The 23,171-nt window shown below is 45.1% G+C and overlaps 1 protein-coding gene across 3 annotated transcripts in view; it reads left to right on the top strand.

Annotated features, from left to right (window-relative positions):
• The window catches only part of rock1 (Rho-associated, coiled-coil containing protein kinase 1), a 324,482-nt gene that overhangs the window by 185,018 nt on the left and 116,293 nt on the right, over positions 1–23,171 (top strand). For all 3 annotated transcript variants that reach the window (XM_070892926.1, XM_070892932.1, XM_070892939.1), the window contains one exon: positions 8,735–8,894. In XM_070892926.1, coding sequence (XP_070749027.1) covers positions 8,735–8,894 — 160 coding nt within the window. The remainder of the gene's footprint in view (positions 1–8,734; positions 8,895–23,171) is intronic.

Raw genomic sequence — 23,171 nt, 5'->3', positions numbered from 1 at the left:
AGGCTTATATTCACTGGAGTTTAGAAGAATGAGATGGGATCTCATAGAAACATATAAAATTCTGATGGGATTGGACAGGTTAGATGCAGGAAGAATGTTCCCGATGTTGGGGAAGTCAGAACCAGGGGTCACAGTCTAAGGATAAGGGGTAAGCCATTAAGGACTGAGATGAGGAGAAACTTCTTCACTCAGAATTGTGAACCTGTAGAATTCTCTACCACAGAAAGTTGTTGAGGCCAGTTAGTTAGATATATTCACAAGGGAGTTCGATGTGGCTCTTACAGCTAAAGGGATCAAGGGGTATGGTGAGAAAGCAGGAATGGGGTACTGAAGTTGCATGATCAGCCATGATCATATTGAATGGTGGTGGAGGCTCGAAGGGCCAAATGGCCTACTCCTGCACCTACTTTCTATGTTTCTATGTTCCTTGAGCAGTATGTAACGGAACCAACCAGGGGGCAGGCTATCTTAAATCTGGTCCTGTGTAATGAGACAGGATTAATAAACAATCTCCCAGTAAAGGATCACCTCGGAATGAGTGATCATAGTATGATTGAATTTCAAATTCAGATGGAGGGTGAGAAAGTTGGATCCCTAACCAGCGTACTAAGCTTAAATAAAGGAGGCTATGAAGGTATGAGGGCAGAGTTGGGTAAAGTGGACTGGGAAAATAGATTAAAGGGTAGGTCTGCTGATGAACAGTTTAAGGAGATATTTCATAACTCTCAAGAAAACTATATTCCAGTGAGGAGGAAAGGGTGTAAGAGAAAAGATAGCCATCCGTGGCTAACTAAAGAAATTAGGATAAATTGGCCTTGGAGGGATTACAGCACAGATTAACCAGAATTATACCAAGGCTTGAATGGTTAAATTATGAAGACAGGCTGCATAAACTTGTGTTTTATTCCCTGGAGTTTAGAAGATTGAGGGGAGATCTAATCAAGGTCTTTAAATTGATAAAAAGGATTTGATAGGTCAGTTAAAGAGGAACTATTTCCACTGGTTGGGGAATCCAGGACAATGGGAATAATGTTAAAATTAGAGCTAAGGATTTTAAGAGTGAAATCAGGATGAACTTTTTCTCACAAAGAGAAGTGGAAATCTGGAAGTCTCTCCCTCAAAAGGCTGTGGATGCTGTAGACCTTGGGCCGAAGCCTGTTTTCTTTCCTAGATTTTTAGTTCCGTAGTCTCAGTGTGGGAAGCACCTAGTACCATGCTAAATATGTTAAACATATGGATCTGAAGCAAAAAACAAATGTTCCCAAGTCTGAAAATTGAGTGTTGGCTCAAATGGCCAAAAACAAAGAAAAATGTAAAAATGGTTGCTATGGACTTTGTTTTCCCTAGCAATGGTGATATGCTAAATGTTAAGCATGGATAGTGTAAGAATTGGTAAAAAGAAGTATCATTGATGACATCTGAAATCTGGATGCATCTTATGGTGCAGTGATACATAAATCTAAGTTTTGTTTTCATAACTGTTACTAAGAAAGAAACCTATCATAGCAACCATTTATTTCATACACATTTATTAACATTTCAGACGGACATCCGCACTCATTTGTCAACCATTTAATTAGAATAAAAGTAGTAGTATTGATTTTTTTTAAAAGGTAGAAGTACTGAAAAAAAGTTAGAGGCTGAAAAGGAATCCATATCTATAAATCATCATTAGAATTAAGGGTATCTGTTTCCTCAGCCCTAGACGTCTTGGGAGGTCTCTGGGGCCCTAGCTGTTTACATTGTACATTAATGATTTAGACGAGGGGATTAAATGTAGTATCTCCAAATTTGCAGATGATACTAAGTTGGGTGGCAGTGTGAGCTGCGAGGAGGATGCTATGAGGCTGCAGAGTGACTTGGATAGGTTAGGTGAGTGGGCAAATGCATGGTAGATGAAGTATAATGTGGATAAATGTGAGGTTATCCACTTTGGTGGTAAAAACAGAGAGACAGACTATTATCTGAATGGTGACAGATTAGGAAAAGGGGAGGTGCAACGAGACCTGGGTGCCATGGTACATCAGTCATTGAAGGTTGGCATGCAGGTACAGCAGGCGGTTAAGAAAGCAAATGGCATGTTGGCCTTCATAACGAGGGGATTTGAGTACAGGGGCAGGGAGGTGTTATTACAGTTGTACAGGGCCTTGGTGAGGCCACACCTGGCGTATTGTGTACAGTTTCGGTCTCCTAACTTGAGGAAGGACATTCTTGCTATTGAGGGAGTGCAGCGAAGGTTCACCAGACTGATTCCCGGGATGGCGGGACTGACATATCAAGAAAGACTGGATCAACTGGGCTTGTATTCACTGGAGTTCAGACGAATGAGAGGGGATCTCATAGAAACGTTTACAATTCTGACGGATTTAGACAGGTTAGATGCAGGAAGAATGTTCCCAATGTTGGAGAAGTCCAGAACCAGGGGTCACAGTCTAAGGATAAGGGGTAAGCCATTTAGGACTGAGATGAGGCAAAACTTCTTCACCCAGAGAGTGGTGAACCTGTGGAATTCTCTACCACAGAAAGTTGTTGAGGCCAATTCACTAAATATATTTAAAAATAAGTTAGATGTAGTCCTTACTACTAGGGGGATCAAGGGGTATGGCGATAAAGCAGGAAGTGGGTACTGAAGTTGCATGTTCAGTCATGAACTCATTGAATGGCGGTGCAGGCTCGAAGGGCCGAATGGCCTACTCCTGCACCTATTTTTCTATGTTTCTAAAGATGCAACATTCTCACAACTTGCACACGAGCAGATGTCAGTGCAAGGTAGCTTGTTGAGAAGACAAGAGCACCTTCCTTGCGCATCTTAGGGCCGGAATCTTCCCAGTCCCGTGACTGCGGGGTTGGAGACAGGCACGCTGTCAAAATGGCTTTGATTGACATCGGGTCGAGATCCCACTCTGAACCCGCCTCTGTGTGAGTTTCTCCACTATCAGGTCGGTGTTCGGTTAGCCGACCCGACAGCAAGCGGCAGGAGAGGTAATTAACATAATTAAAAAGTACTTAAATGCTAGTTAAGAGGCTTAAAAGTAGGCACTTATGATCTGCTGAGACTTTTTGGCAGCTTTGTCGTCCCTCGGGGAACATGTCAGATAAGTGGAGTCGGGTTCTCAGTGACTATCTAGTGCTTTGGCTAGTTGGCAGCTGCAGAAATGGTATAAAAGCTACCATTTCACAACTGTTCACTTTCCAATGTCAGAAGCTGAAACCTTCAGTTTTTGGAAAAGATTTTTAAGCTGTATGCATTTTGGAAGTGTTTGCAGTGAACTCTCTATTCACTGTCACCTCCTTGGACCAACCTCTCTCACCATTGACAAGCGCTTCTGTCATCTCAACCTCACCTGCCATCTATTCCAGCAGCATCGGTGCCCTTGAAAAAATCTCACCTTGGTCCTCAGAATCCCACCACGATCAGCCTCAACACCAACATCACCAGGCACACCAGCATCACCAACAACACTAACCTTCTCCGCAATCACCTGATGCTGCACAGTACACAGGACATCAGTACCCGACCACAATGCTGCCCGTGAGGCCAATGATGGCCTCACCATGGCCACTTTTACTTCATTTCATGCTGTACACCCTGACTATCACATGGTGCGCCAGGTTGGCACCACCCACACCAGCTCCAGCTCCATTAAGCATTCCTGCAATGTCCAACCCATTCCTTTCACACATCACCATTGTGGGGTTTAGCCTTATGTCTCACCATTCACTACACCTCATTAAGCCACTTCCAAAGGTGCTCACAAATCTGTCCAAGAACGCAAAATCCTGAAAATAAAGATTTCAAATGTTTGACAATACATCCACATTAACTATACATGAACATTGGCTAAAGGACCCAAGTGCCTACTTTTGTGTGTTGTTAGTTGGTATGATTGGACAAGATTGAGGGTGAGTGTGAGGGGTGGCTAGTGAGATAGGGAACTGATAATGTAGGTAGATAGAGAGGTGCAAGGTAAGTTGGTTTGAGTAAGGATTTGCAGGGGTAGAGTAGGGAAGGCAGAGTGATGGGAATGTGATGAATGGCACAGCAGGATGAGGTTGAGTGTAATGTTTCATGATCTGCTGAGATCTTTGAAGGGTTTGCGCCACTGCAGCCTGGTCCTCCTGATGACGTCCCTGCTCTTGCCCTCCTGTGCAATGTGCAACCAGGCTGCGTTGGTGTCCTCAGGAGATCCCTTCCGCCCATGGGAAGGGAAGAGTTCCTCCCTGCGTGCTGCGACTCTCTCCATTAGCATCTAGGAGAAGTCATGGGAGAGCCTAGGTGCAGCTGTGCACCTTTGTCAGTGCTTCTCAGTGTTTGCAGCTCCTCAATGTTGCAGGACACTGACAGAAGAACTGTCAAAACCATTGTGGGCATGGTCCTTTTAAGGAAACCGACTGATGACATGTCAATTGACGTCATCAGACCGGCTTCCTCTTAATTGGCCGGGTAGCCCGCAGTGCAGGCTTAACAAGCCCAATCATGGGAAGATTCCGGAGAGAGAGCGGGTTCGAGTCGGGAGCGGGCTTTCCACCGCCAGTCACCCCAGCCGCAGCGTGTGGAGAAATCTTTTTGCATGACCAATGTGCAAGCTCCATTACACTTGTGTGACAAGTGCATCATATTCAAGTTTTCACCCATGGTCCTTTTTGGAGATGGTATTTCTGGCATGTTCTCAAGACATCGCTTGTGAATTACAGACAGGTAATTGGCACGCTGTATTTGCTTGTACAGTGAATCTTTATTTGGTGGCAAGCACTTCTCTGCATAACTTCCGTTCTTGAACATTTGACATCTGGCCTGGTTCACACCTCTGCATCCACTCTGCTCGTAAAGTTCGCAAGTGTATGCCTCTCGTTCTTCACAAAGGTATTGTGAAACAGCAAACTTTTTTTTGTTTTCTTCAAGGCAGGTAGTTCTGGTTGTTTCGTTGCAGTTGACTCATCCCTTTGAAATTCGTATGCCATTTGTATTGTGAGTTGTGCCTTTTCCTGACAAAATCTCTCCAAAATAGTTGTCCTAAGCCAGTGTTATATGTACGTTGGGCTTGATATTGTGTGGGATATACTTCTCACCTTGTTGAATCTGAAGCTCAGCCAGTGCTGTGTCATGTTCAAGTACTTGAGAATTTGTAGAGCAGTGCCCAAAACCATTCAGAAAGCTGATCAACTCTGCTGAGCCAGTCATATGTCTGACAGACATGGCCAAAGCTGAGTGTTTTGGCATGAGCCTCCTCCCTTTTAATCCTAGATTCATGATGTCTTGGCAAACAGAAATAATCTTGCAGCTGTTGATGTAATCTACTGATACCTGTGAGTTGTCTACTGGAAGCTCACTTATGATTCCTGTTGTCAGTGCCAGGAAATTTAGAAGCTCATCTGGTACCAAATTCTTTGCCGCATCCAGAATTAATTCCTTAGCAGTTGGTGGCCATCTCAGCGGAGGAATGACACCAGACTTCTCTTTAATTAAATGCTTCAGTGCCAGAGCAGCACAATACAAGGGTCTGCAATCAGGTCTTCAATCCAATCCTCTGACGGGAACTTTGGCTTCAGGATCCATGCTGGTATCCATGTCTGTGTCGGTCTCACTTGTGCTTGTTTCTGAAAGCAAATCTCTGACTGCCTCTTCAACAACAACAACTTCTGTTGCAAGATCTTCTACAAAAACAAGCTCACTCTCATTACTGTGAGATGATCTGACAAATTTCAGGAAAGAATAAGATTTCTTCATTCTACGTTCAGGATTATACATTTTATGAGGAGAAGCATCGATACCCTCTTTGTCAAAAATGCATTTCTGAAACAAACTGTTCAGCTTTGTCATTCTAAGAACTTCATGGTTCTTTACAATTCTGCCCTCTATCACTGTATTAAAGAAGTGCCTATATCCTTTCTGGTAGAGGTTGCCTTTAGGAGGGTCTTCCTGCTCCTTTCTCGTCAGAAATATGGTGTAGCTTTGGTAGCAGCAAAGATGATACCTTGCTTCAGGGACAACAAGATCTTGTCCACCGATATGCAACAGGATTGCCTCATCATTGCAGGTTTCTGCTGCAAGGAGCAGCTTACCTACAGTTTTAGTCTCACATTGTACCAGCCTCTCTCTCTCTCTCTCTCTCTCTCTTTCGGCTGTGTCTCTCCACAATGTTCTTGTCCTTCTTGCAGAGAAGGCACTGCACTGGAAGAAGATGGGAAGCCCTCGCAGATAGAACCTTGGGGTCTGCCATCTTTGAGCGATACAGTCGAATCTTGGTGGTGGCTTCACTCTTTTCTTGTCTTTCTGTACTGGTTGTGCAATGGCTGTGAAGGAATGATAAAATGGATATTTTAATCAACCCCCACTGACCATGATCCTTGGTCAAAAAAACTGCTTTTCCCTGTGTTTGTGCATGTTCTAACCAGAGTGAGAAGTTTAGAGTCAGTGGGGTAGAAATTCAGCCCCGCCAGAAACGCACCTAGTGTTTTTCATGAGTCCTGGTGGATCCGGCGGCATCGCTTACGGAATTCAGCTCTTAGTCATTTTTTTTCTAGCGGGGCAGAAGTCGGTTATAATGGGGGTGAAAGTGATAGCGGTGTGTGGAGAAGATCGGTTATAAGGGCGGGCGGAGTGTCCGCTGCTGTCGGTCATCAGCGTAGTGCTGATGACGTCATCGCGCTGACGCATCACCATGTCCCACCTCTTCAGTTAAAGGGGAGAGCCGCTGCGAGCTCTGCGATTATTTTAGTTGGGTCCACTGGGCCACCAGGGAGGGTTTCGGCCGGGCCATGGCCTGGCACCCAAGAGGGGGTGCCAGGCTGCTTGGTGACGGCCTGGCCAAACCTGGGAGCATAATTGTCAGGCCGACCTGGCAGTCGGCCGCCAAAAAAAATAAATAAGATTGCAGCCGTGGCAGTGCACCCTCCCCATTAATGGCGGCAGCACTGCCATTTTGCACACACCGCAAACACAGTGCACCGACAGAAAATCCTGTCAGGGCACCACGCGGTGGCCACAAGTTTTTTTTTTAAGGTGAATTTTGCTTGCGGAGCGGGAGATTGGCAGTGTGCGCTTTGATGACATACTTAGGTAGCAGTGGGGTGGAAGTGGGGACCGCTGGAAAAACCACCGAGGATAATTTCGCAAGCGGTGGCTGTTCGACAAGAAATCGAAGGCTATTCCATACCATTGCGTGGCCGCTGCTTTCCGACGGTAATGGATTGAATTTCGGCCCCAATCCGTCTACACAGAAATAAGTATATGGGGCTGAAGCAGGCCCACAAAATGGAACGTGTCAAACGGCGTAACTAAGGAACGCAAGTTAAATATTAACATTTATAGGCTAACACAGTTTCATAGGAAATACTGTAAAATCACGTATACTCAAATTCATAGTTCTGATTTTTCCTTTCTTGCTGCTTCTTGGCTCTTTCGATCTTGGATTTATCAGTGAAACGCATGTAGCACTGCTGATGATAATCGAATCGAATGTGGGTTTGTTGGGAATCTTTCTGGTGCAATAACCAGCTTCAGATCTAAACTTTTGATGGCATTCTCTGTAATTTTAGCTTCTCTAGTTCCAGTAAATTTCCACTGATTAACACTCGTGAAAAATGTTATCCAGCTAGAGTCCGAAAAGGAAATTGTTGCCTTTGGCCCCTGCAACTACGTGCATGCAGCATGCCATTGTTTTAGTGCATGCAGTCATTGGGCTAGAATTTTGAGGACTTTGCAATCGGATTTTGGCCGCGATTTGACCCTCCGCGATGAAAACCCGGTCGGCGGGATTTTTGGGGTACCTTTTTGCGGCGGCGCTTCCAAGTACCGCCGGGGAGAGGAGTGCCGTCGTGCAACATCGCAAATTGCGTTTGCGATCGATTTTTGGCTCTCTCAGGACCCGTATTCTGCGCCCAGAATACCGACAGGGTCAAACTTGTGGTGCAGCCCTGCCAACAACAGTAAGAATAAGACCTACAAAAAAGGTAAGTTAAAGTTTTTATTTTTTAATTCTATTTCAGCGATTTAGTCGATAAAGTTTTTGTGTGTATTTTTCAATTTTTTTTTTTTTGTTTTTCCCCCCTCCCAAGGCCTCTCTCGCAGCACTATTGGCCCCGGACTGAAGTTGCCGAAATTCGCGGTTTGCGCTGCAAATCCTTGTGCAACGCCAATTTTTACCGAATTAAAGGCTGAAAAGCAGATCTAAAAACGGTAATGCAGCAAAACGGTAATTTTGGTGTAAAACTACCGTTTTCGCTGAAAAACCTACATTCTAGCCCACCGACCCTAATCGATCTTGTACAGAGATCGTAATTGGCTGATTTCGCGGTACTGACAAATACAGAAGTTGCGATTGGTCATTTAAGTAACTCGCAATTACATCATCACTCTGGGTTTTGACAAGATTTCTGCCTATTTTCTAATGAAAATTTCTGCAAAATGCGCACTTTCTGAAGATGGGAACTTTGATTTTTGTGATAAATGGTCCCTAAGCTAATATTGGTGTGAGTATGAAGTACTTCCACAGAGAGGACTACGGAAAAGCACTTTTTTGAGAGTCGGCCCACTGTCTACTGGGTCAATTAAATTTTCAAGAGTGAGATAGATAGAATTTTGATGGGCAAGGATGTTAAGGGAGAAAAGGCGGGTACAGATCAGCCGTGAATTAATTGAATGGCGGAATAGGTTTGAAGTGCTGAATGGCATTCTCCTGATCCTATGTTCCAATGTTTAATGTAATTAATCCAAATCTGTGTTTCATTACAGTATCTGCACCGGTTGTGCCTGAGCTAAGTAGTGACATCGACACAAGCAATTTTGATGATCTGGAAGAAGATAAGGGCGAGGAAGAAACATTTCCTGTACCAAAGGCCTTTGTTGGCAACCAGTTACCTTTTGTAGGCTTCACATACTACAGAGATTATCAGTGAGTATAGATAGATGAGTTGAAAACAATCATCTTGCTTTAAACAAGAAAGCAAAGCTCTCTGAAACAGCAATGTTGTCCCTCGTTAATAACAACATGAACTCATGAACTTCCTAAAGCAGAAGCACAAAGCTCTAAATGAGCAACTTCTCATCCACACTGACCAACCTCCAGTTAAATTCCCTGTGCTCCCACTCCTGTGACTTTTGTGCCACTTAACGTCACTCATGACATAATTTCCTGTACCCAAACACCCAGCTACACCATGGTCTTTTCATCTCATGTGGTCTTCCTACCTCTGAAATCTCGATCATTGACATGGTTCTCAAAGACTTCCTCCATCTCCCTGCCTACCTCCACCTCCAGAAAAGCTTTTATCTCCAACCCCCTCAGAAACTCACTCCTAAACTGCACCTGGCATGACACTACTGCTGTTAACATGCTCAGCAGTTGTCTCACTTCTACTTTTGCACCCTTGCCTCACCGTCTCTCAGCTCCACTTCTCCAAGATACAGTTCCCATCTTGGCATCCTAAAGTCCTGGTGCTTATTTACTGCTGAACGCGATCAACTATTTCAAGCGTTCTCACACCTTCCTCTTGGCTAAATCTTAATATTCTAGGATCATTTTGGAGAATAAGGGCAATCCATAGTTCTTAATGAAAAATGATGATCTCAAATCCTCTTTTTCCACAACTTCCATCCTCATTTCTAACACCAAGAGCAGAAAGCTTGTGAATTTCTTTGACTTGAACCTGGGCAGATCATCTCAATCTTCCTTAGCCGTCACCCTCCAGTCCGAATTCATCCTCGCGATAATGTGCTGCTACTCTGCCATCTCCCGACCCCAGCCCATTTTAATATTATCTGGTCCATGCGATCCAGCTTGATTTTGTGCCACCTGGCTCCTCACCACTTAACTACATCTCTGATCTCTATACTCACCAACTCTGTTACTACTTTTGCTCAGACACTATTCCCCAGCCTTTCAAAATTGCAGTCATCGCCGCCTTCAAAAAAACACATTCTTAGTTCATCATGTCTTCAGCTTTAAACTCATTTCTAGTGTCGCTTTCCTGAGGTCCTTGAACACATTGTCCCTCCAAGCTATGCACTTGACCTTTCTCAAAACATTCTACTCTTAATTCCATCAGTCCAGATTCTGCCTTGCCCGTAGCCACCAAGACCACCCTGGTCAAAGTCATGAACAATATTATCCATGGTTGTGGATGCGTGCACACGATCCCATCAACATGCTGATTGTGCTATCTTTCTTGAGTGCCTCTCCATGATCCAACTCTGTAGTACTGCCTTAATGGTTCTACTTCCAATGCAGCCAACACATCCCAAGCAATGATTTCTCATTCTGCCCCCATAGTCACAGCCAGTGTACATCAAGGATTGATTGTTGCCCCTTCCTTTTCCTCGTTAAGTGTCCCTTGGTGACATTATCTGCAGATTCCACTTCCAAATTCTTATCTTGCCACCACTTTTTTCGATCCCATGACCACATACCTGTTGTCAGACTGATTTTAAGTCATGTATGTTAGCATTTCCTCCAATTGCACATCAGGCAGGCCAAAGCTATCATTTATGGCCCCTGCTTAAAAATTCTGCTCCCTTGCCACCGACTCCATTCCTCACACCCCAAAGTTCTCACTCACATTGAAACAGACAATTTTGTTTGACTCAGAGCTGAGCTTAAAACCCCACACTATCAATCTCCAACATTGCCTATTTGCACCATTGCAGCTGCCCTTACCTCACTCTCATGGCTGCTGAAGCTCTTATCCGCACCTTTTATCACCTGTTGTCTTTAGAAACATAGAAACCTGCAGCGCAGAAGGAGGCCATTTCGGCCCATTGTGTCCATGCCGGCTGACAAAGAGCCACACAGCCCTCAGTCAGCAGCCCTGAAGGTTACATATAAACCTATGAACAATGGCGGAAAGGTAAAGAGCATCCGGCCCAGCCAGTCCACCCCACACAACTGCGACACCCTTTGCACTGCAACATTCTACACTCCATCCCAACCTGAGCCATGCGATCTCTTGGGAGAGGCAAAAAAACAGATAAAAACCCAGGCCAATTGGGGAAAAAAATCTGGGAAAATTCCTCTCCGACCCATCCAGGCGATCAAAACAAGTCCAGGAGAGCACCCTGGCCGTATTCAATTCCCTGCAGTACTTACCATCGTATCTGTGCCAGCCAACAAGAGGTTATCCAGTCGAATGTGTGCGGGAAGTGTATCCGCCTCCAGCTCCTGACTGACCGCGTTGCGGAATTGGAGTTGAGGGTGGATTCACTCTGGAGCATCCACGATGCTGAGAATGACGTGAGTAGCACGTGTAGCGAGTTGGTCTTACCGCAGGTGAAGGTTCCACAGCCAGCTAGGGAATGGAAGACCGGCAGGAAGAGCAGTGCAAGGAAGTTAGTGCAGGGGTCCCCTGCGGTCATCCCCCTGCACAACAGATACACTGCTTTGAGTACTGTTGAGGGGGATGACTCATCAGGGGAGGGCAGCAGCAGCCAAGTTCATGGCACCAACAAGAGGTTCAGGGAGCGATTCAAATTTCTGGGGCATTGGAACCGGTTCTGGGGGAGGTGGGACCAGTACAAACCGGACGGTCTGCACCGAGGCAGGACCGGAACCAATGTCCTAGGGGGAGTGTTTGCTAGTGCTGTTGGGGAGTAGTTAAACTAATATGGCAGGGGGATGGGAACCAATGCAGGGAGACAGCGGGAAACAAAATGGAAACAGAAAGGAGATGAGTAAAAGTGGAGGGCAGAGAAACCCAAGGCAAAAAACAAAAAGGGCCACTGTACAGCAAAATTCTAAAGGGTCAAAGTGTAATAAAAAGGCAAGCCTGAAAACTCGGTGCCTCAATGCGAGGAGTATTCGGAACCCAGGAGAGGGCTCTGAGCTAGTTAGAGTGGGTGAGAGCGCAGATGAACAGGACCCCAAGAAAGAATACAAAAGGCAGGAGGCAACAGAGCAGAGTAGCACTGGGGTAAGTGTAAACCACAAGGTGATAGGAAGGGACAATATGTATGAATATAAAGGGGCTGCAGGAGGGGTCAAAACTAAAAATCATGGTTTAAAAACTAGTATTAAAACACTATACCTAAACGCACGCAGCATTCGAAATAAAGTAAATGAGTTGACGGCACAAATCATTACAAATGGGTATGATTTGGTGGCCATTACAGAAACGTGGTTGTAAGGTGGCCAAGACTGGGAATTAAACATACAGGGGCATCTGACAATTCGGAAGGATAGACAAGAAGGGAAAGGAGGTGGGGTAGCTCTGTTAATAAAGGATGATATCAGGGCAGTTGTGAGAGATGATATTGGCTCTAATGAACAAATTGTTGAATCATTGTGCGTGGAGATTAGAGATAGTAAGGGGAAAAACATCACTGGTGGGCATAGTTTATAGGCCCCCAAATAATAACTTCATGGTGGGGCGGACAGTAATCAAGAGAATAATGGAGGCATGTGAAAAAAGAACGGCAGTAATCATGGGGGATTTTAACCTACATTTCGATTGGTCAAATCAAATCGCACGGGGTAGCCTGGAGGAGGAATTCATAGAATGCAAACGGGATTGTTTCTTAGAACAGTATGTTACAGAACCTACAAGGCAGCAAGCTATCTTAGATCTGGTCCTGTGTAATGAGACAGGAATAATAAACGATCTCCGAGTAAAAGATCCTCTCGGAATGAGTGATCACAGTATGGTTGAATTTGTAATGCAGATTGAGGGTGAGGAAGTAGTGTCTCAAACGAGCGTACTATGCTTAAACAAAGGGGACTACAGTGGGATGAGGGCAGAGTTAGCTAAAGTAGATTGGGAACACAGACTAAACGGTGACACAATTGAGGAACAGTGGAGGACTTTTAAGGAGCTCTTTCATAGTGCTCAACAAAAATATATTCCAGTGAAAAAGAAGGGCGGTAAGAGAAGGGATAACCAGCCGTGGATAACCAAGGAAATAAAGGAGAGTATCAAATTAAAAACCAATGCGTATAAGGTGGCCAAGGTTAGTGGGAAACTAGAAGATTGGGAAAATTTTAAACAATAGCAAAGAATGACTAAGAAAGCAATAAAGAAAGGAAAGATAGATTACGAAAGTAAACTTGCGCAAAACATAAAAACAGATAGTAAAAGCTTTTACAGATATATAAAACGGAAGAGAGTGACTAAAGTAAATGTTGGTCCCTTAGAAGATGAGAAGGGGGCTTTAATAATGGGAAATGTGGAAATGGCTCAGACCTTAAACAATTATTTTGCTTCAGTCTTCACAGTGGAAGACACAAAAACCATGCCAAAAATTGCTGGTCACGGGAATGTGGGAAGGGAGGACCTTGAGACAATCCCTATCACTAGGGAGGTAGTGCTGGACAGGCTAATGGGACTCAAGGTAGACAAGTCCCCTGGTCCTGATGAAATGCATCCCAGGGTATTAAAAGAGATGGCGGAAGATATAGCAGATGCATTCGTTATAATCTACCAAAATTCTCTGGACTCTGGGGAGGTACCAGCGGATTGGAAAGCAGCTAATGTAACGCCTCTGTTTTTAAAAAAAAAAAGGGGGCAGACAAAAGGCAGGTAACTATAGACGGGTTAGTTTAACATCTGCAGTGGGGAAAATGCTTGAGGCTATCATTAAGGAAGAAACAGCAGGACATCTAGATAGGAATAGTGCAATCAAGCAGACGCAACATGGATTCATGAAGGGGAAATCATGTTTAACTAATTTACTGGAATTCTTTGAGGATATAACGAGCATGGTGGATAGAGGTGTACCGATGGATGTGGTGTATTTAGATTTCCAAAAGGCATTCGATAAGGTGCCACACAAAAGGTTACTGCAGAAGATAAAGCTACGCGGAGTCAGAGGAAATGTATTAGCATGGATCGAGAATTGGCTGGCTAACAGAAAGCAGAGAGTCGGGATAAATGGGTCCTTTTCGTGTTGGAAATCAGTGGTTAGTGGAGTGCCACAGCGATCGGTGCTGGGACCACAACTGTTTACAATATACATAGATGACCTGGAAGAGGGAACAGCGTGTAGTGTAACAAAATTTGCAGATGACACAAAGATTAGTGGGAAAGCGGGTTGTGTAGAAGACACAGAGAGGCTGCAAAGAGATTTAGATAGGTTAAGCGAAATGGGCTAAGGTTTGGCAGATGGAATACAATGTCGGAAAATGTGAGGTCATCCACCTTGGGGGAAAAAAACAGTAAAAGGGAATATTATTTGAATGGGGAGAAATTACAACATGCTGCGGTGCAGAGGGATCTGGGGGTCCTTGTGCATGTGCATGAATCCCAAAAAGTTAGTTTGCAGGTGCAGCAGGTAATCAGGAAGGCGAATGGAATGTTGGCCTTCATTGCGAGAGGGATGGAGCACAAAAGCAGGGTGGTCCTGCTGCAACTGTACAGGGTATTGGTGAGGCCGCACCTGGAGTACTGCGTGCAGTTTTGGTCACCTTATTTAAAGAATGATATACTAGCCTTGGAGGGGGTACAGAGACGATTCACTCGGCTGATTCTGGAGATGAGGGGGCTACCTTATGATGAAGATTGAGTAGGCTGGGTCTTTACTCGTTGGAGTTCAGGCGGATGAGGGGTAATCTTATAGAAACATTTAAAATAATGAAAGGGATAGACAAGATAGAGGCAGGGAGATTGTTTCCACGGGTCCGGGAGACTAGAACTAGGGGGCACAGCCTCAAAATACAGGGGAGCCAATTTAAAACCGAGTTGAGAAGGAATTTCTTCTCCCAGAGTGTTGTGAATCTGTGGAATTCTCTGCCCAAGGAAACAGTTGAAGCTAGCTCATTGAATGCATTCAAGTCACAGATAGATAGATTTTTAACCAATAAGGGAATTAAGGGTTATGGGGAGCGGGCGGGTAAGTGGAGCTGAGTCCACGGCCAGATCAGCCATGATCTTGTTGAATGGTGGAGCAGGCTCGAGGGGCTAGATGGCCTACTCCTGTTCCTAATTCTTATGTTCTTCTGTTCTAATTCCACTTACCAGCTCTCGGTCCGTAACCCTGTTGGTTACGGCACTTTAAGTGCCCATCCAAGCACCTTTTAAATGTGGTAAAAGTTTCTGCATCCACCACCCTTCCAGGCAGTGAGTTCCCGACCCCCACAACCCTTTGCGTGAAGAAGCTTCCCCTCAAATCCCTCTGAACCTTCCACCAACCACCTTAAAACTATGCTCCCTCGTAATTGACCCCTCCACCAAGGGAAATAGGCCCTTGCTATCCACTATATCCAGGTCCCTCAAAATTTTTATACACCTCAATGAGGTCTCCCCTCAGCCTCCTCTTCCAACGAGAACAAACCCAGCCTATCCAATCTGTCCTCATAGCTAAGATTCTCCATTCCAGGCAGCATCCTCATTAACTCTCCTCTGCAATCTCTCTAGTCCTATAATAGAAACATAGAAAATAGGTGCAGGAGTAGGCCATTCGGCCCTTCTAGCCTGCACCGCCATTCAATGAGTTCATGGATGAACATTCAACTTCAGTACCCCATTCCTGCTTTCTCGCCATACCCCTTGATCCCCCTAGTAGTAAGGACCTCATCTAACTCCTTTTTGAATATATTTAGTGAATTGGCCTCAACAACTTTCTGTGGTAGAGAATTCCACAGGTTCACCACTCTCTGGGTGAAGAAGTTCCTCCGCATCTCGGTCCTAAATGGCTTACCCCTTATCCTTAGACTGTGACCTCTGGTTCTGGACTTCCCCAACATTGGGAACATTCTTCCTGCATCTAACCTGTCTAACCCCGTCAGAATTTTAAATGTTTCTATGAGGTCCCCTCTCATTCTTCTGAACTCCAGTGAATACAAGCCCAGTTGATCCAGTCTTTCTTGATAGGTCAGTCCCGCCATCCCGGGAATCAGTCTGGTGAACCTTCGCTGCACTCCCTCAATAGCAAGAATGTCCTTCTTCAGGTTAGGAGACCAAAACTGTACACCATACTCCAGGTGTGGCCTCACCAATGCCCTGTACAACTGTAGCAACACCTCCCTGCCCCTGTACTCAAATCCCCTTGCTATGAAGGCCAACATGCCATTTGCTTTCTTAACCGCCTGCTGCACCTGCATGCCAACCTTCAATGACTGATGTACCATGACACCCAGGTCTCTTTGCACCTCCCCTTTTCCTAATCTGTCACCATTCAGATAATAGTCTGTCTCTCTGTTTTTACCACCAAAGTGGATAACCTCACATTTATCCACATTATACTTCATCTGCCATGCATTTGCCCACTCACCTAACCTATCCAAGTCGCTCTGCAGCCTCACAGCATCCTCCTCGCAGCTCACACTGCCACCCAATTTAGTGTCATCCGCAAATTTGGAGATACTACATTTAATCCCCTCATCTAAATCATTAATGTACAGTGTAAACAGCTGGGGCCCCAGCACAGAACCTTGCGGTACCCCACTAGTCACTGCCTGCCATTCTGAAAAGTCCCCATTTACTCCTACTCTTTGCTTCCTGTCTGACAACCAGTTCTCAATCCACGTCAGCACACTACCCCCAATCCCATGTGCTTTAACTTTGCACATCAATCTCTTGTGTGGGACCTTGTCGAACGCCTTCTGTAAGTCCAAATATACCACATCAACTGGTTCTCCTTTGTCCACTCTACTGGAAACATCCTCAAAAAATTCCAGAAGATTTGTCAAGCATGATTTCCCTTTCACAAATCCATGCTGACTTGGACCTATCATGTCACCTCTTTCCAAATGCACTGCTATGACATCCTTAATAATTGATTCCATCATTTTACCCACTACCGATGTCAGGCTGACCGGTCTATAATTCCCTGTTTTCTCTCTCCCTCCTTTTTTAAAAAGTGGGGTTACATTGGCTACCCTCCACTCTATAGGAACTGATCCAGAGTCAATGGAATGTTGGAAAATAACTGTCAATGCATCTACTATTTCCAAGGCCACCTCCTTAAGTACTCTGGGATGCAGTCCATCAGGCCCTGGGGATTTATCGGCCTTCAATCCCATCAATTTCCCCAACACAATTTCCCGGCTAATAAGGATTTCCCTCAGTTCCTCCTCCTTACTAGACCCCCCGACCCCTTTTATAACCGGAAGGTTGTTTGTGTCCTCCTTCGTGAATACCGAACCAAAGTACTTGTTCAATTGGTCCGCCATTTCTTTGTTCCCCGTTATGACTTCCCCTGATTCTGACTGCAGGGGACCTACGTTTGTCTTTACTAACCTTTTTCTCTTTACATATCTATAGAAAGTTTTGCAATCCGTCTTAATGTTCCCTGCAAGCTTCTTCTCATACTCCATTTTCCCTGCCCTAATCAAACTCTTTGTCCTCCTCTGCTGAGTTCTAAATTTCTCCCAGTCCCCAGGTTCGCTGCTATTTCTGGCCAATTTGTATGCCACTTCCTTGGCTTTAATACTATCCCTGATTTCCCTTGATAGCCACGGTTGAGCCACCTTTCCTTTTTTATTTTTATGCCAGACAGGAATGTACAATTGTTGTAGTTCATCCATGCTGTCTCTAAATGTCTGCCATTGCCCATCCGCAGTCAACCCCTTAAGTATCATTCGCCAATCCATCCCAGCCAATTCACGTCTCATACCTTCAAAGTTAGCCTTCTTTAAGTTCTGGACCATGGTCTCTGAATTAACTGTTTCATTCTCCATCCTAATGCAGAATTCCACCATATTATGGTCACTCTTCCCCAAGGGGCCTCGCACAACGAGATTGCTAAATTAATCCTCTCTCATTACATAACACCCAGTCTAAGATGGCCTCCCCCCTAGTTGGTTCCTCGACATATTGGTCTAAAAAACCATCCCTTATGCACTCCAGGAAATCCTCCTCCACCGTATTGCTTCCAGTTTGGTTAGCCCAATCTATGTGCATATTAAAGTCACCCATTATAACTGCTGCACCATTATTGCATGCACCCCTAATTTCCTGTTTGATGCCCTCCCGAACATCACTACTACTGTTTGGAGGTCTGTACACAACTCCCACTAACGTTTTTTGCCCTTTGGTGTTCTGTAGCTCTACCCATATAGATTCCACATCATCCAAGCTAATGTCCTTCCTAACTATTGCCTTAATCTCCTCCTTAACCAGCAATGCTACCCCACCTCCTTTTCCTTTTATTCTATCCTTCCTGAATGTTTGAATACCCCTGGATGTTGAGTTCCTAGCCCTGATCATCCTGGAGCCACGTCTCCGTAATCCCAATCACATCATATTTGTTAACATCTATTTGCACAGTTAATTCATCCACCTTATTGCGGATACTCCTTGCATTAAGACACAAAGCCTTTAGGCTTGTTTTTTTAACACCCTCTGTCCTTTTAGAATTTTGCTGTACAATGGTCCTTTTTGTTCTTTGCCTTGGGTTTCTCTGCCCTCCACTTTTCCTCATCTCCTTTCTGTCTTTTGCTTTTGCCTCCTTTTTGTTTCCCTCTATCTCCCTGCATTGGTTCCCATCCCCCTGCCATATTAGTTTAACTCCTCCCCAACAGCACTAGCAAACACTCCCCCGAGGACATTGGTTCCGATTCTGCCCAGGTGCAGACCGTCCGGATTGTACTGGTCCCACCTCCCCCAGAACCAGTTCCAATGCCCCAGGAATTTGAATCCCTCCCTGCTGCACCATTGCTCAAGCCACATATTCATCTGAGCTATCCTGCGATTCCTACTCTGACTAGCACGTGGCACTGGTAGCAATCCCGAGATTACTACTTTTGAGGTCCTACTTTTTAATTTAGCTCCTAGCTCCTTAAATTCATTTCGTAGGACCTCATCCCTTTTTTTACCTATGTCGTTGGTACCAACGTGCACCACGACAACTGGCTGTTCTCCCCTTTTTAGAATGTCCTGCACCCGCTCCGAGACATCCTTGACCCTTGCACCAGGGAGGCAACATACCATCCTGGAGTCTCGGTTGCGGCCGCAGAAACGCCTATCTATTCCCCTTACAATTGAATTCCCTATCACTATTGCTCTCCCACTCTTTTTCCTGCCCTCCTGTGCAACAGAGCCAGCCACGGTGCCATGAACTTGGCTGCTGCTGCCCTCTCCTGATGAGTCATCCCCCTCAACAGTACTCAAAGCAGTGTATCTGTTTTGCAGTGGGATGACCACAGGCGACCAGAACTGCACACAGTACTCCAGCTGTACAATTTTAGCATAAACTCCCTGCTCTTGTATTCTGTGCCTCGGCTGATAAAGGCAAGCATTCAGGATGCCTTCTTAACCACCTTATCCACCTGGCCTGCTACTTTCAGGGATCTATGGACAAGCACTCCCAGGTCCCTTTGTTCCTCTACACTTCTAAGTGCCCTACCGTTTAATGTGTATACCCTTTCCTTGTTAGCCCCCTCCCCAAGTGCATTACCTCACACTTCTCCAAATTAAATTCCATTTGCCATTGCTCTGCCCTCCTGACCAGTAGATTGATATCCTCCTGCAGCCCATGACTTTCCTCTTCATTATCAACCACACAGCCAATTTTAGTGTCATCTGCAAATTTCTTAATCATACTCCCTATATTCAAATCTAGATCATTGATGTATAACACAAAAAGCAAGGAACCCAGTACTGAGTCCTGCGGAACCCCACTGGAAACATCCTTACAGTCACAAAACCATCCATCAACCATTACCCTTTGCTTCCTACCTCTAAGCCAATTTTGGATCCAACTTGCCACTTTGCCCTGGATCCTGTGGGCTTTTCCCATCATGACCAGTTTATCATGTGGGACCTTATCAAAAGCTTTGCTAAAGTCCATATACACTACATCGTATGCACTACCCTCATCGACCCTCTTGGTTACCTCCTCAATAAATTCAATCAAGTTAGTCAAACATGATCTTCCCTTAACAAATCTGTGTTGGCTGTCCCTAATTAATCCTTGCCTTTCTAAATGTAGATTTATCCTGACTTTCAGGATTTTTTCCAATAATTTCCCCACCACTGAGGTTAGGCTGACAGGCCTGTAATTACTCAGCCTATCCCTTTCTCCCTTCTTAAACAAAGGTACCATATTAGCAGTCCTCCGGCACCATGCCCAAATCCAAAGAGGACAGGAAAATGATGGTAAAAGGCTCTGCTATTTCCTCTATGACATAAGCTTCCCTCTTTTGCTTTATCCTCCCCTGTAAGTCCCCAGACATCCAGGGGGCTCTAGAATTGTTTTTCCCACCCTTTTTCTTTAAGGGCATATGTTTGGCCTAAGCTCTCCGGATGATCTCCTTGAATGCCTCCCACTGTTCTGACACTGATTTACCTATAAGTAGCTATTTCCAGTCCACTGTGGCCAAATCATTTCTCAACTTGGCAAAGTTAGCTTTTCTCCAATTTGGGACTTTTATTCCTGGACTATCCTTGTCCTTATCCATAACTACCTTGAATCTGACTGAATTATGGTCACTGGCACCCAAGTGCTCCCCCCAATACCCCTTCCGCCTGCCCAGCTTCATTTCCCAAAACTAAATCCAAAACCGTCCCCTCTCGTGTTGGGCTTGTTGCATAGTGACTAAAAAAGTTCCCTTGAATGCATTTTAGGAATTCCGCACTCTCTATATCCTTCACGCTATATTTGTCCCAATCAATATTAGGATAGTTAAAATCCCCTACTATTACTGCCCTATGGTTTTTGGACTTCACAGAAATTTGCCTATATTTTTGCTCTTCTATCTCCCTCTCACTGTTTGGAAGTCTATAATACATGCCCAGCAATGTGGTCGTCCCTTTTTTATTTTTCAATTCGACCCATATGGCCTCATTTGATGATCCCTCTAACATATCATCCCTCCTCACCGCTGTAATAGTTTCTTTAATCAATAGTACGACACCCCCCACCCTCCCCCTACACATCCCTTTTTACCCCCTTCTCTGACTTGCCTAAAAAGCCTGTAACCAGGAATATTGAGCTGCCAAACCTGCCCTTCTTTCAGCTATGTCTCTGTAATAGCTATAATATCATACTCCCAAGTGTCTACCTGTGCTCTTAGCTCATCTGCCTTATTTGCTATACTTATTGCATTTAGCACAGAAAGTCCTCCTTGATTACTACTTACTGACCCTTGTTTCCTCTGTCTTACAGATTCATTTTCTACATTCTTGCTATCCAATTTCAGCTTTACTTCCTTCCTTATTGAATTTGTTCTCAGGTTCCCATCCCCCTGCCAAGCTAATTTAAACTCTCCCCATCAGCACTAGCAAAACTCCCCACGAGGATATTGGTCCCGGCGCTGTTGAGGTGCAACCCGTCCGGTTTGTACAGGTACCATCTTCCCCAGAAGCGGTCCCAATGCTTCAGGAATTTAAAGCCCCCCCTCCTACACCAACTCTCCAGCCACGCACTCATTCTATCTTTCTAATATATTAGCATGGATAGAGGTTTGGCTAATGAGCAGAAAACAGAGAGTTGGGATAAATGGATCTTTTTCCGGTTGGCAAACAGTGACTGGTTCCTCAACTATGTACAATCTATATTAACGACTTGGATGAAGGGACCGAGTGTAATGTAGCCAAGTTTGCTGATAATACAAAGATGGTTGGGAAAGCAAATTGTGAGGAGGACACAAAAAATCTGCAAAGGGATATAGACAGGCTATGTCAGTGGGCAAACATTTGTCAGATGGCGTATAACGTGGGGAAATGTGAGGTTATCCACTTTGGCAAAAAAAAAATAGAAAAGCAAATTATAGTTTAAATGGAGAAAAATTGCAAAGTGCTGCAGTACAGAGAGATCTGAGGGTCCTTGTGCATGAAACACAAAAGGTTAGTATGCAGGTACAGCGAGTGATCAGGAAGGCCAATGGAATCTTGGCCTTTATTGCAAAGGGGATAGAGTATAAAAGCAGAGAAGTCCTGCTACAACTGTACAGATTATTAGTGAGACCACACCTAGAGTACTGCGTACAGTTTTGGTCTCCTTATTTAAGGAAGGATATACTCATTGGAGTTTAGAAGAATGAGAAGTGATCTCATTGAAACTTATAAGATAATGAGGGGACTCCACAAGGTGGATGCAGAGAAGATATTTCCATTCATAGGGGAAACTAAAACTAGGGGACATAGTATTAGATTAAGGGGCCTCCCATTTAAAACTGAGATGAGGAGAAATTTCTTCTGAGGGTTGTAAATCTATGGAATTCTCTGCCCCAGAGAGCTGTGGATGCTGGGTCATTGAATATATTTAAGGCGGAGATAGACAGACTTTTGAGCGATAAGGGAGTAAAGGGTTATGGAGAGCGGCAGGGAAGTGGATCTGAGTCCATGATCAGATCAGCCATGATCTTATTGAATGGCGGAGCAAGCTCAAAGGTGTCAAATGGCCTACTGCTGCTCCTATTTCTTATGTTCTTCTATTCTTGTACACGTTAGCATGTGGCACTGGTAGTAACCCGAAGATTACTACTTTTGAGGTCCTACCCGTTAATTTTCCTCTTGGCTCCCTAAAATTTGTCTGTAGCATCTCATCCCTCTTTCTACCTATGTCATTGGTGCCGATATGGACCACGACCTCTAGCTGTTTACCCTCTTTCCCCCCAGAATGACCAGCGTCCGCTCTGTGATATCCTTGACCCTGGCACCAGGGAGGCACCATACCATCCTGGAATCACGTCTACGGCCGCAGAAACGCCTCTGTGTTCCCCTAACTATTGAATCCCCTACCACTACAGCTCTCTGTCTTTGTCCCTCCCCCTGTGCAGCTGAGCCACCCATGATTCCTTGGACTTGGCTCTGGCTGCACTCCCCAGAGGCACCATCGCCCTCACCAGTAATCAAAAGAGAAAATCAGTTGGAAAGTGAGATGGACTCAGGTGGGGGTGGGGGGGACGACTCCTGCACTACCTGCCTAGCATTCTTCCTCCGTCTGGTGTTCACCTACTTCCCCTCTGCTTGCATGCTTTTAAGCCGTGGGGTGACCACCTCCTGAAATGTGCTGTCCATGTAGCTCTCAGCCTCACGGATGCACCGTAGTGACTCCTCCCGCTGCTCAAGCTCCAAAATGCGAAGCTCGAGTAGTTGAAGCTGGAGACCCATCCTGCACACATGATTGTCTAGGCCGTGCGAAGCGTCCAGGACTTCCCACATGCTGTCGGACATGCACTCCACAGGACTGCACTCCCCTGCCATCCCTCTATTTAGACTTATCTGGTCAAAAAGAGATCGAGAGATACTTACCAATCAAACAACTTATTTCTCGAACAGTGTCCTGATATCCCAACACTTCC

This window comes from Pristiophorus japonicus, chromosome 1, assembly GCF_044704955.1.
Source record: "Pristiophorus japonicus isolate sPriJap1 chromosome 1, sPriJap1.hap1, whole genome shotgun sequence".
Classification (NCBI taxonomy): domain Eukaryota; kingdom Metazoa; phylum Chordata; class Chondrichthyes; family Pristiophoridae; genus Pristiophorus; species Pristiophorus japonicus.
This window is presented reverse-complemented; position numbering and strand designations above follow the sequence as displayed.